Source organism: Dermacentor variabilis, chromosome 1, assembly GCF_050947875.1.
Source record: "Dermacentor variabilis isolate Ectoservices chromosome 1, ASM5094787v1, whole genome shotgun sequence".
Taxonomy (NCBI): domain Eukaryota; kingdom Metazoa; phylum Arthropoda; class Arachnida; order Ixodida; family Ixodidae; genus Dermacentor; species Dermacentor variabilis.
Genome location: NC_134568.1, coordinates 1,079,324 through 1,092,525, shown reverse-complemented (window position 1 = coordinate 1,092,525; position 13,202 = coordinate 1,079,324). Strand labels below are relative to the sequence as shown.

At 46.2% G+C, this 13,202-nt stretch overlaps 1 protein-coding gene across 1 annotated transcript; it reads right to left on the bottom strand.

The window, feature by feature from the left end:
* Window positions 1–6,867: 6,867 nt before the first annotated feature.
* On the bottom strand, window positions 6,868–8,713 carry LOC142569500 (uncharacterized). Its single transcript, XM_075678614.1, has 2 exons — window positions 8,315–8,713; window positions 6,868–7,579 (listed from the first exon to the last, which is right to left on the bottom strand). The coding sequence occupies exons 1-2, from the start codon at window positions 8,536–8,538 to the stop codon at window positions 7,141–7,143; spliced, it is 663 nt and encodes a 220-aa protein (XP_075534729.1). The 5' UTR covers window positions 8,539–8,713; the 3' UTR covers window positions 6,868–7,140.
* Between the last annotated feature and the right edge of the window lie 4,489 nt (window positions 8,714–13,202).

The window sequence follows — 13,202 nt, the reverse complement described above, 5'->3', positions numbered from 1 at the left end:
ATGTGGCTATCCAGGACGAAAGTCGAACCCTCGACCTCGGGCTCAGCAGCACAGCGACATACACCCTCGGCTACACACCGTGGCCTCGGAAGAAAGCTTTTCTTTACCGAAGTGAGCAACAGAAGTGAGAGTGAGGGATGTGGCTTACGTTATCGCTGGAGCGTCGCCGTTGCCTCAGGTCCATCGGCATCATCGCCATTATGGGCCGCGGAGCTGGACCGCCTCTGGGTTTGGACGCGATGCTGGGCGCAATCCCTGGAACCGGGCAGGGCCGGTGGCTGGATCGTACCTCGTGCGATTCGCGTGAGCGTCAGCGCGAGTTCATGGTCACGCTTTGCTCGTGGCTCGCCGTCTCGGGGCTGCATCACGTGACGCGAGGTTGACCCGTTCTTAAGCTGCCGCGCTGTTCTACGAAACAAATTTACTCGACGAAACGCGACGCAGAATCGAATTGATACGCTGTTCAAGTCAGGTGCTCGGAAACAAGCGAAATGAAAATTACACTTAGGATAATGGAAACTATTGGTCATGTTCAACGACAGCATAATCAACAGGGACGGAGAAACTCTCAAGATGAGAAACGCAAGAAAAAAATGTGTTTGTATCCGTAAGAGTTTTTTTTTTGTTTTTGTTAATTAGTCTCCTTATGAGTCCTAATTATTTAGCAGGAGACAACGCGACACGCCAAGTTAAGTACGGCTGAATGGTAAATGAGATTAGTTGAGGAATGAATAACACATATTTAGAAATCAGCGTATCTACTCTGTCTGAATAATCTTAAATCTTACTGTAACATCATGAGTAGTGATCGATGTATGTAAATGTGTAGCCATTAGCTAGTCGCAGATGCATATAGAAGTGATTTATTTTATATGTATATATATATATATATATATATATATATATATATATATATATATATATATATATATATAAACATATATATATATATATATATACATATATATATATATATATATATCAGTCACGTACCCAGGATTTTTTTTTCGGGGGGGCGGGGTCCAACCGATGTAACTTTTCTATGCAAATGAGGGGGGTTACATTTACTAGTACAAAAGTGAATAACGTCCACTATACGCAATAATAACGCGTAAACCCAGAAACGAGAACTGAAATAAGGTGTAATTTGCACGTATGCCTGTGCAATACACCTCTCCTTACTTGGCAAACAAAGAACCACGTCAAATGGACGCGTGCAGAAAAGAAGCGCTGGAAGAACACTGCCAGGTACAGGTAAAGAAGCAAAAGTGTAAAATAAAGATTAGTTTAGTAGAATAGAACTTAAAAAAGAAACAGCTGTTGGCAACAAAGGCACACGGACCGCGCGGAGTTAGGTTACTCCGCCAGCCAATCACAGAAGCGAACAAAATCGTCGTCATGCGGCCTTTTCAGAATGGCGTCGTACTTGATACCTTGGGAGCCTCTGCTGTTCTTGAAGAGTCTTCTCATCGGCAGAGGCAATGAGATGTGCAATAGACATGGACAAAATGTATGGAGTCTTTAAAAGTCTGCGGTGCAGTTCATTTCACTGGTGCACCCGTTTTACTCATCAAACCTCACTGCCTAATGAAGTGAAACTTCACAACAAATAGATGCAGCGAAGTAAGTGTGTTATTTCAGTTGAATAAAGAATTAGGCATTCGCCATTTCACAACAATAGGCGAGGGAAAAGGTATAAAATGACGCGCTAATAATTTTATTCTTGTTGTTATTGGCTCATTTGGGTGACAGAAAAAGTTTGAAGTACGAATTACTTGAAGCCTCGCGGAGGAACAGTGGCTGGCGGTAATGAGGGCGTGGGCGGGACTTCATTGCAGACTTAAGTTGTATCCGACTATAGTAGCGTTTTTGAATTAGCTCTGGAAAATTATACAGAAATATATATTTGCGGAACAATCACAGTTCTTTTGGATCCCTCGCTCACTTCTCCAACAAGTGCCACAACCGACTCGTATTGTTATTTGGGGAGTTACGTAACCAGTCGCGTACAACCGCGTATGGCGCAGGAAGATGGGATTCTATACGTACTGCACCCACCGTGGAAGGTTCGAAAAACACCTACAGAAGCACAGCAGGGAAGTGGCTACGTTAGGCGGCTCTAATGATAACTGTAGAAGCGTCATACAGAACACACGGAATTGTCCTTCATTTCTGGCGGCGTTTTCTCTGTTTCCATGTTAAATAAAGAAATATTGTTCAACAAATATATTCATAAACAATGGCTAAATTTATTTATTTTCGCTTTTCCTTCGTGTTTGGCTGTTGTCTCGGCCCACTAGCTTAGTAGATCGCTTAATTTCTCCACTCTTTGAGACTCTTGTTTCCAGTTGCCAATTTTACACGAAAAGTGCTGTACAATTAGGGGAAAACCAGACGAGTTAACGGGCGACAGTCATATTACCTATGCGTTTAAGGGTTACTGCAGGGTTTGATGATGGACGCTGTGTCGCAATATTATGTTTTCCACCATATCTAACCCATATCACGGGTATATGGTTCCGAGGATCTGCCAGCGCCGCGGCGAGCCGTCACTCGAAGAAATAATGAAAGAAAAAGAAAAGTTAAACGCGATTAGCATTTTCTCTGGCCGCAACTCGTTCCACGTGCATACAGACCAGCTTACCACGAACTGAATCCCTTTCCTGGTTCCTGGATCAGTCGAGACGAAGAAGGCCGAACTAACGAAGCAACAAGGATGCGCGTGACCGTTGAATAGACGGTGACAACTGAATGCATCTTGAGTTAATTGCGCGGGCACCGAATTGATGACGGAACTGGCCTTCACATCTCAGGAGACGCCGGCAACTACCGCCATCCAAAAGGAGTGGAAAAGGCAACAAAATGTTGACCACAAGATAGCTGTCAAGTCTCAACATTGATTTGGCGGCGCTTTAGGAATACGTGTGAATATATAGGGGGGGGGGGCGCCCGGGCCCCCCCTTGGGTACGTGCCTGATATATATATATATATATATATGACCGAGAAGAAAGAGAAACTAAGGGCCCCATTGTTGTAAATCACCTCAAAAGAAGCCAACACACAGACACTACGGACAACATAGGGGAAATTACTCGTACTTGCTAATTGACTCAAAGAAATTCTAAGCAAATAGAAATGAAAGTGGACGAAAAAACAACTGGCCGCGGGTGGGATACGTACCCACGTCTCGGCATTAGGCGTGCGATGCCCTTACCATCTGAGCTACAGCGGCGCCGTTTTCCCATCCCTTTTCTGAGGCATTTATGTCTTTTTCTACTACAACTAACCTTGGGAGTGTTAGCCAGCGCCACCACTTACAAACTGGCGGCGGATATTGAACATCCTTTCTGCCGCAGGCGTCACGAATACGTGATCTTTTTGGGTGAAGGATATCGGTCAATAAACCCGCACATGCTTCCTGAAGACGCCAATGTTGCCGGCTTCGAGACCCTCGTTATGTAATAGATGAGAGGAAAGAGAACCGAGGGGCTTGATTTTTATTAATCATATTATAAGAAGCCAAAAAACAAAGATACCAAGGACAACGTAGGGGAAATTACTCGTACGATCAGCCTTAAAGGAACAAAATACTCAATCCAGTGGCAACAATACCTTTTATTGAATAAATATGGCCTAAAGGTGAGAAAATATTTTGAAATGGATGACGTCACACTAAGTGGCGGCATTTTTCGCGCTTTAGGCAGGAAATTAAAAAAAAACGAAAAATCTACGTTGCCCTTTTCTTGTTCGCTAATCGGCAACCCTTATCCGACAAATAAACAAAATACAGTCTTCATGGATTATGCTTCCCAACCCTAAATAGGGTTAAAAGTTGGGTATCTTGATGATTCACGGTCAATAGCACACCGCTGCTGGGAAGGTTGTCAAGGAGATATCGATAAATAATGCGCTGACTGCTAACAGATTCATCGGAAATACTTTTAGGACTGTTTTATTTGTGAAAATTAAACCAGGCTACTGCAGAAGCGGCGGATTCTGAATTTCATAATAAGTACAGTTGGAGAAATGACGAATATATTTGGTTTGCAATTAACTGTCAAAGAATGACATGTTATTAATTTAAAAGAAATTGAAGCCAACGCGCAGTACAACGCACGATTGCCCTAGAGAGGATGCGGACCTGAAAACAAGAAATCGAATACAGCTTGCCCCATGGTGTTCCACCTGGCCACCTATTATGACCTCGGCGTTGTCTTGAGTAAAAAAGGGTAAAGTTCATCCATGAGGTTTCTGCCGGCCCGATCAAGAGGGCTTATGCACGGCGACCGCCATTATCCTGGCCTTCTAAGCCGACTCGTTGGCAGTGTTTTACAGCATGCAGTCAGCGGATGCCTCAACAGCTCGTCCAAGAACATCGTCACAATGGGGATGTCACACGCCGGCATTCACACAGACAGCAAGAGGGAAACTTCAATTATTAAAATAAACAAATGCCGCGCTTTTACATGGCAAATCTGCGATGGTAATTTGTAGCATTACGTAGAGGGACACTCCGGATTAATTTCGACCACCGGGACTTCTTCTCCGTGCATGCACATAAATGTAAGCACACGAGCGTTTGCGCATTTTCAGCTCCGTTGAAACGTGGCTGCCGCCAACGAGATCGAAGAAGTGACATCGGGCCCCTCTACCCAATGCCACAGCCACAAAACTACTGCGGCGGGTGAGAGTGAACCCTTCTAGTCAATAACTTATATTTCCAAGGGGAGCAAACTACACTTGGCATTCTACTGACACGCTTGTGGCATGCCTCGACAACCGCTGCTTTGACCCTTCAAGGAGCGAAGTATCTCTAATAAACATGTACCTTCACTCTGGCTTGCTACCCCGTCCCAACACGCCATAATGGTGAACCTTCTGAAGAAAAAAAATTGGCGGCGCATTTATTCTATCGAGATGATTGGCGGCGGCAATGGGATTACCGCTCTGTCTCGTCGCCTGTGTGTAAATACTACTTATTCGTGATGGATACTTGTGATAGTGGAATTGATAAGCCAGAGGCAGGTTTGTGTGATATATTAAGTTTAATAATTTTTCAAGTTCAAATACAGTTAAACTAGTTACCTTTTTGTTAAAAAAATAAATGTAAAACAGCATTGCACCTCCACTGAATTGGAGTGGCCGCGTGCGAGATCGAACATGTGACATCGAGCTAAGCAGAATTTATTTTCATGTCGACTAGTACGTGACTAAATACATATTGAAAAACAATAGCGTGCTCAATAATTTGAATTGATGCACAGAATATGCATGTTGCATACATTTGTGCTCTTATAGGACGAAATGTCCATTCGTTCGACAGCACTAATAGAGAGCAGCGCAACATCTTTGTTGTTGCTGGCGACGAGGGTGGCAGACAGAGAAGTACGATGGATAAGCGAGAGTTCTAAAGTTTCTGATTGCTCGGACAAAGACGTGGTCGAGCACATCTCCAGTACTTGTGATGGGCACCATGTCAAGGGAGGCATGCTCGGCGCCACACGCCTCCCTCATGTGCTCCGAAAAGCGCGCGTTTTGTGGCTTCGGCAGCAGAGTGCAACTGAAACTTCTTTGTTCCGCTTTTCGTTTCGGTTCACATATAACAGTTCACTTCCAGTTAAACTTCGAAGCGAAAAAATGACGGTTCAAACCAGTTCGAACCGATTCAAGTTCACTTGCACAACCGAAAAATAATTGCAGGAAATAGCGCAAGCTTATTTTGTAGAAAAACTCGACGCTGCTGCTAAGCTGCACTGAAACACTGCGGCTGTTGTCTGTCATTAAGACCGTACGTCGTTACACGATAATCAAGCATATCAAACAATAGTGCTGGAATCAACGGGCTGATCGTTTCAATGTTTTCAGGAATGTCTGAAAATTGCCCATGCCACAGGGTGTTTTTCTTGGATTTGAGGTAGATTATTCGTAGAGGCAGGCATTCCTAGCGCGAAAAATGGAATCACATCTTTAAATAATAAACAGAAATTCCCTAATTAATTTCATTTTATCTTCATAATTAACTTATTCATAACAATATTGTGAATTTGCAAGACTTGACAGGAGCTACGGCAGAATTGTCCCATACGTTGCCTTCGAACGGCATCGTATACGTAGGATATCCTGTGGGAATGCCAAGCGTTCAAAAGCTTCTCTGCCCATTTATCCATGGCGCAGAAGTCATGGCCCGTAAAAGTTGCTGCACGTTGAAAAGCAAGCCAGTGTACTCGATCATTCTCCATTTCTATACAGAGCAACTGTAGGAGTACATAGAGTATATTAGCATAACGCTTTAGCTTTGAGATAATGCGTATATCTTTTTTACTTTTATTCTTTGTTCTCCTGTTGCTGCTCTGTTAGTTTCTAGTTAGGAAGTATAATAAATCTCACTTTAGGAAGCAATGCAAGCTGAATGACCATCTCAATGACCATCTTAAAAAGTGCATTGCCTTCAGGATTTCCTGACGTGAGAGTTATGGGACGTCCTAAGTAAAGACTATGCAGCAGATGTATGTATAAGGTAGTAAGTCGCATGTTATAGTTGTCAGGCAAAGAGTAATTAAATTGACGGGTGGGGAGATTTGGAGCGAGTTGGCACATCTTCACGTACGTAGTGGACGATCGACAAAGGCGAAAAGAGAGAGCGAAGCCCAGGCAAGGCTCACAGCGCTTCGTGCCTCCTCTCTTTTCCTTTTATTGGAATTGTTCTCTGTTAGCTAGGTATATGTCAAGATGTGCCAACTCATACCTCTTGTAAAAACAAGGTATGCGTAAATGCCGGGAATGCAAAAACGATGTCACCCTTGAAAAGAAAATATTAAGAAAAACTAGAAATATCGCATACATGACAATATATTTTTACAAAACATAAAAAATTTAACACCTCGGTGTAATTACGACGAAGCGGCGTACGAGTTCCAGCAGGATTCATCGGAAAAAACCAACGCAGATATGTTCGCGTCGGCGGCGAGCTGCGTCATCCACCGAATTCTCGAGATGCGCCACTGCGGCAAATTTCCACGCGCGCATTCCGGCTTCCGGATCGACGTTTGCAGAGCCGATTTTGTGGAAGCCTATAACGTTCAAAACAACCGCCAGGACGTCCTTGTACTGCTTGAAAAGTGCGACGCCATCTTTGAAGGTTACTCCGCCACAGTCAGCAGAGCAGAGGAGGGCTCGTCCTCGCGGCAAGCTCCGGTGGGGCTGGCCAGGGAAGAGGGCAGCGGCGCATCAAAGGCCATGACGGCGGGCCCCTCAGTTCCACGCGCTGAGCCAGCCATGCAGAAGCTGTGGCTGCCCTCAAAGCGAGGCACGCCGCGCTTGTGCCAAGCACCACCGCTGGAACTGTGGCCAGGACTGACCAGTGCTCCTGCGATGGTCAGGCGGTGGGCGGAGGCTTTGACAACACGGGGCTGGTGTAGAGATCGCCTGGGTTGACACGCTGTGCCAGCTGCGAGCTCGTTCCGCCTCCTGTGGGTCATCGTGTTTGTTGCTGCAGATGCAGCGAGAAGCCACGCCGAGATTGCACCAGCAGATCCGCGACCAGAATGTCTTGGGCCGACTCGTTGGCGGTGCTTTACGCTGGAATACAAAAATTTCGCAATAAATCGCACGTTTTGCATTACTGTTGCTAAAGATTCGTTTATAATTTTCTGTTCTCTACTATAAAATTTTTCGTTCGCACAATGAATTCCAATACTAAACAGTTAAATAACGCGATGGTAACAAAAATCTAATAATTTCGACTTTCAATTATTCTTTTTGATGAAATAGTTTCAAATGGTCCACCGACCGAAAAAGCCGGCGCCTGTAGTACAGAAACGGCACCTATATTCCCATTGGCCGTGACGTCACGTCACGTACGCGCGTCGACGGAGGAGAGCGGGCGAAAGGGTTGACCTGCTGCTGCGTTTCCGCGTCAAGAGTTGCGTGAGGGGAGAGGGCATAGGCACGACACCACGTCGCCCTCGCTTTCAGGAGCCAGCATTGTCGGCGCGTTCGTAGTCCGCGCAAGCTCTTGCCTTCGTTCTAACTTCGCCTCGATAATCGCTAGGATGAAATAATATATGAAATACACGATACACTCGCAATGAAAAACGGTAAGGGCAGTGACTTTCGAACCTACGAGCCCAGGCTCAGAAGCGGCATGTCTTACCCAGTGGACTAAACGAGCGCCCTGTCTAAAGCAGGCCTCTGCACTGGTGCCACCGAGATGAGCGCGAACTCTCGCCGGTGCACTGCAGGAAGCCTATACTTCTCAGCTGTCTCGCTCAGATACACTATCGTTTCGGTTACAGAACCTGTACAAATATTCACCTGTCCGCTGTTCTGTTGACAAAGGCGCGTGGCCAAGCCTGCCTAAGGAACGCCGAAAGGGGGCAGCCGGGAGAAGGAATGATCCCAGGACGCCAGCCGCGTTTCCTGCACAGACCAGAAAGTTGAGCCCGCGAGTAGCCGTGTGCGGACACGGTTGCTGGTGTCCGAGTGCCGCCGCGCGTGTCGTCTCGCTGAGCTGCGTGTCGACATCCGTGGCCAGTCATCGTTGTATCCTGGTGCAAGGTGCTGGAATCGGACTGAAGCCGTTGTGTCACGATAAAACACGAGGCCTCGCTAGAGTATTGTCGGCGTTGACAGTGAATCGGCTGCAGAGAAGGCTTTCCCACTTGCCGGGTCCTAAAGTCTCGCCGGGTAATTTAGACGGAGGCACTGCGGAACGAAGAAGCCTAGCTGCTGATTCCACAGAATGGAGCCGGATGCGCAGTGCACGAGAGAGCTGGCTGCTTCGTTCTTCATTTTCTTCTGCGCACGCGCGTCGAACACTTTCTAGGAAATATCTTGAGCAGTTGTCTCTTCTCCAGGGGATTATTCTTATTACGGTCATTATTATAAATATTACTATTACTATAATTATCGATGTGAAAACACAAATACATTGCACGCAGAAGGAAATATTTATGGAGCAGGCTGGCAACAGCCATCTAGAGGTGAAAACGCCTGCCTACTCTTTAGGAAGGAGGGAACAGAAAAAGAAGTTTAAGACGGGAAGAAGTTGAGCAATTTATAGCTGTTTTAGAGAGATTATCTTACCTTTTCATACGTCATTTTTTATTCATTTCTTCCTGATAAGTTTCACTAATTTATGCACTAACTGCAATTGCCGTATACCATACGAATATTCGCCAAACCCCCGCAGTAGGTATGCGCCATCATAGAATGAAGATGAAGTTAAACGAAAAAAAAAAAAAGGAAAAGACAGAAAGATGAGAAGCCACCTGAACTAACCTTTTCAGGGTCGATTTTTTAGCCATACGCAACCGCCCAGGGTAAATTTTTTTTATTGAAGATTCCAATTCTTCTGCGGGACCTATTTCGCCAAATACTTGCCGTACTTTTTCTAGGGTGACCGTAAAGTGAGCAAAAAAATATTTTGCGTTGGTATATATGTACTCTTTATTCATGAATAACAACAATAAAAAAGGACATAAACTTACAAGAAAAAAAATTTGATGCAGTGTTATAGTTGAAGGCTTAGAATATGCACACACGAGAATATTTCGCAAGTCTGAAATGTTCCTGCTCTTACACTAATATTTACGTCTGTAGCGTAATGGAACTGCGTAGGTGAGCGCACTCAAGAAAACTGCGTGGTTGTGTCTTATCTCATAACCATGCGAATACACGCAACGCACCTCGAGTGGACAGCCACGCGGCAATTTTGCGTGCATTTGCGGGCTTCTTTCACGCTCGAAAAAACATTTATGTAGCACGTTTTGAGCAACATAAAGCTGTATAGGGAGTTTTTCATGTCGCACTATGATTTTCTCATTGGCACTTTTGATCTAACGGTAATATTTGAGAAGTTGATTCATTAATGAAGACTAACTAAGTAATTTGATGGAGCGAAAACTTTATTCTAAATGTCGGGCGATTTGGGCGGGTTGAGGCCATAAGCACACCAGCCTGGGTGACGGGCTCGTGTCCTTGGACACGGGCGGCTTCCTCGGCGTGCCGGACGGCTCACCGTTGATGAGCGAAGTCGTGGCTGAGCAGGGCCGCCTCCCAACGCGCCCCTGGATTCGAGACTGTTATGTCTACCCCGTTCGTCGGGGAGTCCTGGTGCTCGCTACCGGTGCATTCCCACAGCATGTGGTGCAGCGTCGCTCTGGCTCCGCACGCTTTACAATCGTCGGATGAATACATGTCTGCTTTGACGGATTGAAAAAAATAATTTCAGAAACTCCAAGCGACGGCAAACAACATTACCTTGGTTCTCTCAAGCTACGCGGCATTCGCATACTTTAAAACTCTCGCTAATGCAAGCTTTGACGCCATCTATATGGTGATAAATGGCGATAGTAAATAAGTTGATTGAAAATAAAAGATGCAGATCACGATGAATTTCGTTGTTTTCCCGACTTGTTTGTTGTTTTAATAAATTGCAAACTCAATGCCTTTTTTTATTTTTGACGTTCATTTGGTTGTTTTTTTATTTATTATTTCTTCACAAAATGGCTATTGCTTTAGGATCGCTTTGATATACGGACAGTGAGCCACTGTGGCGACACTGGAAAGGTCCTTGGCAAATGTGAGGTCTACATACGACCGATGGCACGTCGTGGGCACACTAATGTTTGTGTAACATTGAACGTCGAACCTTTCCAAGAGAAATGTCACCAACCACTTTCCGTCTGGCCGAGACACGTCTTTGTTGAAATGACCCTCAATAACGATAGTAGTGGGGTCGGCAGGGGTCATCCAGCCAAAGGTGCGTACGCTTGGCGTTAGCGGCACGATTATTCGTCCGTATTATTCACCGGCCGCCGTCGCGCGCACGTTCCCCGCGTTTGTTCACCACGGTGTTCTCCGTAGGCGCGCTGTGCTTACGCAGTCCTCGGCCTACCAAAATCACGGGCGGAATGGAACTGAGATAAGATTATCCATACTAAACAGTGCCTATTCCGGTCTTATTTATTGATGCGATATTGTTTTTATCACAATACGTATTGAAACTTCTCGCGATTAACTCTTTCCGTACCACACCCTTTGGGCATCGTTAGCCCGCTAGCGATGGTTTGAAACGCCAGCTTCGAGACTTTCCGAAACACAGAGTTTCGAGACAATCTGCACCATAGGACGTGAAGGAGGATAACTACTCTTTTGTTTTCTAAGCAGTTCGCTTTTTCCCCCAGGCGGAGATTTTTAAACGCGCTCCGAAGTTTTCAAGATGGTCAAAGTAGCAAGCAAAAATGCGCACCCGCTCTCGATTGTTTGAAACGCCGCTTTCGATAACTTCCGCGCCACTCACGGACAATCTGAGCCAAAGGACGTGAATAACTATATTTTTGTTTTTTAAGCAGTTCGCTTGTTCCGCACAAGGTGTTAATTTTTTTAACGCGCTCCGAGGTTTCACGACCGCCAAAGTAGAAAGCAAAAATGGCCGCCTCGGGGGGGGGGGGGGCGGATATCGCAGATATCGCGGGATTCCGCTGCGTTTGCGGCTGATTTTACCGGTGGATCGGGCAGCGGCGAGTCTGAGGATGCTGTCTTTTTGTCGGACTTGTCATCTATTGGCGCTGATGAGACAGGGTGTCCTGCGGCCCGTGAGTTCCGTGGCGCAGGTCATGCGCCGACTCAAGAGATGGCGCCACGCTGCGTGACCAAGCCGGCAGCGTCCTTCGTGCCGCGGATGGCTGTTTGGCTAAGACGACACTCGCAATGAGATTCAGTCCAAAACAGGTTCGTATGCTGTGGTGTGGTGCGGTGTTTCGTTGCGACTATGCCCTACACCCATTTCAAGATTGGGGCTACTATCCTCTCCAACCAATCTGCTTTGCCGGTTGACTTTTCATGCTTGCATCAACTCTCGATTTCGGGAGTGCCAGCAATTATTTATTTCTTCAGCTTTAATTCCTAAGGCCTTAAAGCACATTCCCAGCAGACTTCTTCCCGGTTTGATTGCTCACTTGTAGTAATGGCAATTTCACACCCTTTTCTTTAGAGCGCACATTTACTATGGCCTTTCCCAGCATTTCAAGTGGCTCTTTAGTCCGAGTCACGAAGTGCGTTTAAGTACTCGGAAGTGAAATTTTGCCGGGGCTACCTTCAGTCGCTCGAAACGTTTCTTGACTGACCAGCCAGTGTGACGCCCTTGAGTCTACTTTCATCTGCACTTCTTTTTGAATTAGTATAATGGCGATAAATTTTGCGAGCTCGTGATCTTCGTAAACAGAGTAAAGCTGTTCTTGGTGAAGAGGTCTGCTTGCCTGGTTTTGATTTCTTGCCTGGTATTTTTCCTTGCTTCTGTCTTGACTTGACTGCGATTACTTTCCGAAGAGACAAATTCTGGCGATATGGCCTGTTTTCTTGCAGTAATGACATGCCGCCTAACCAAATTTGCAAGTTTTACAACCGTGCTTACCGTTGTATCGGTAGCAGGCTGCTTCTGTGGTCAAAGCCGGTTGCCTTGACTTGAGCGAGTTTCGTGGAGCGCCGCGTCGTCCGTGCAGCTCGCCTCAATGTGGCTCTGTGTCCTGATTTCCTCGTTTCTGTCGCTGAGTTGGTACCGCTGTCAGAGCCAAGCCGTACGCCACAGCGAATCTTACGTTCCCTTCTGCCAGTAGGCGTTGTTGCGCCGCCTCGTTGCTGAAGCCGAAGACGAAACGGTTTCTCATCATCTCGTCCAATGGAAGCGTACTGTGTCCAAAACCATAGTTTTCAGCCAGTTTTCTCAGCGGTGTCACGTAGTCTCCGACGCTATCACCATGAGCTTGGTTACGCTTCTAAAATAAAAATCATCTGCTCAGTACCGACGGCTTTGGATGCACGCGTTTGCGGACCGCTTTCTCGATGTTATTGTAGGTTGCAGCTGTCAGCCTTGCGGGTTTGACCAGTGCCACAGTAAGACTGTACGTTTCAACTCCGCAGGAGCTGAGCAAAACGGCCCGCTTTTCTACGTGCTTTGAAGCTTGTTGGTTTCGCAAAACGTTCTCAGTCTCTCTGCGTACCCGTCCCATGTCGCGCCTGTACCCGAGACGTCCGCCTAGAAGCCGCTGACGGGCATCGTCCCAGGTGCATTGGTCAGGTTTGCGCCGGTCTGCTGCCTACCTTGTCACCAAATGGGATGGATGTGACTATGAGCCAGACGATCAGCTACTCATTAAAATCCTGTGTTTTTACGATTCACCCATGAATAATGTTCAAGCAG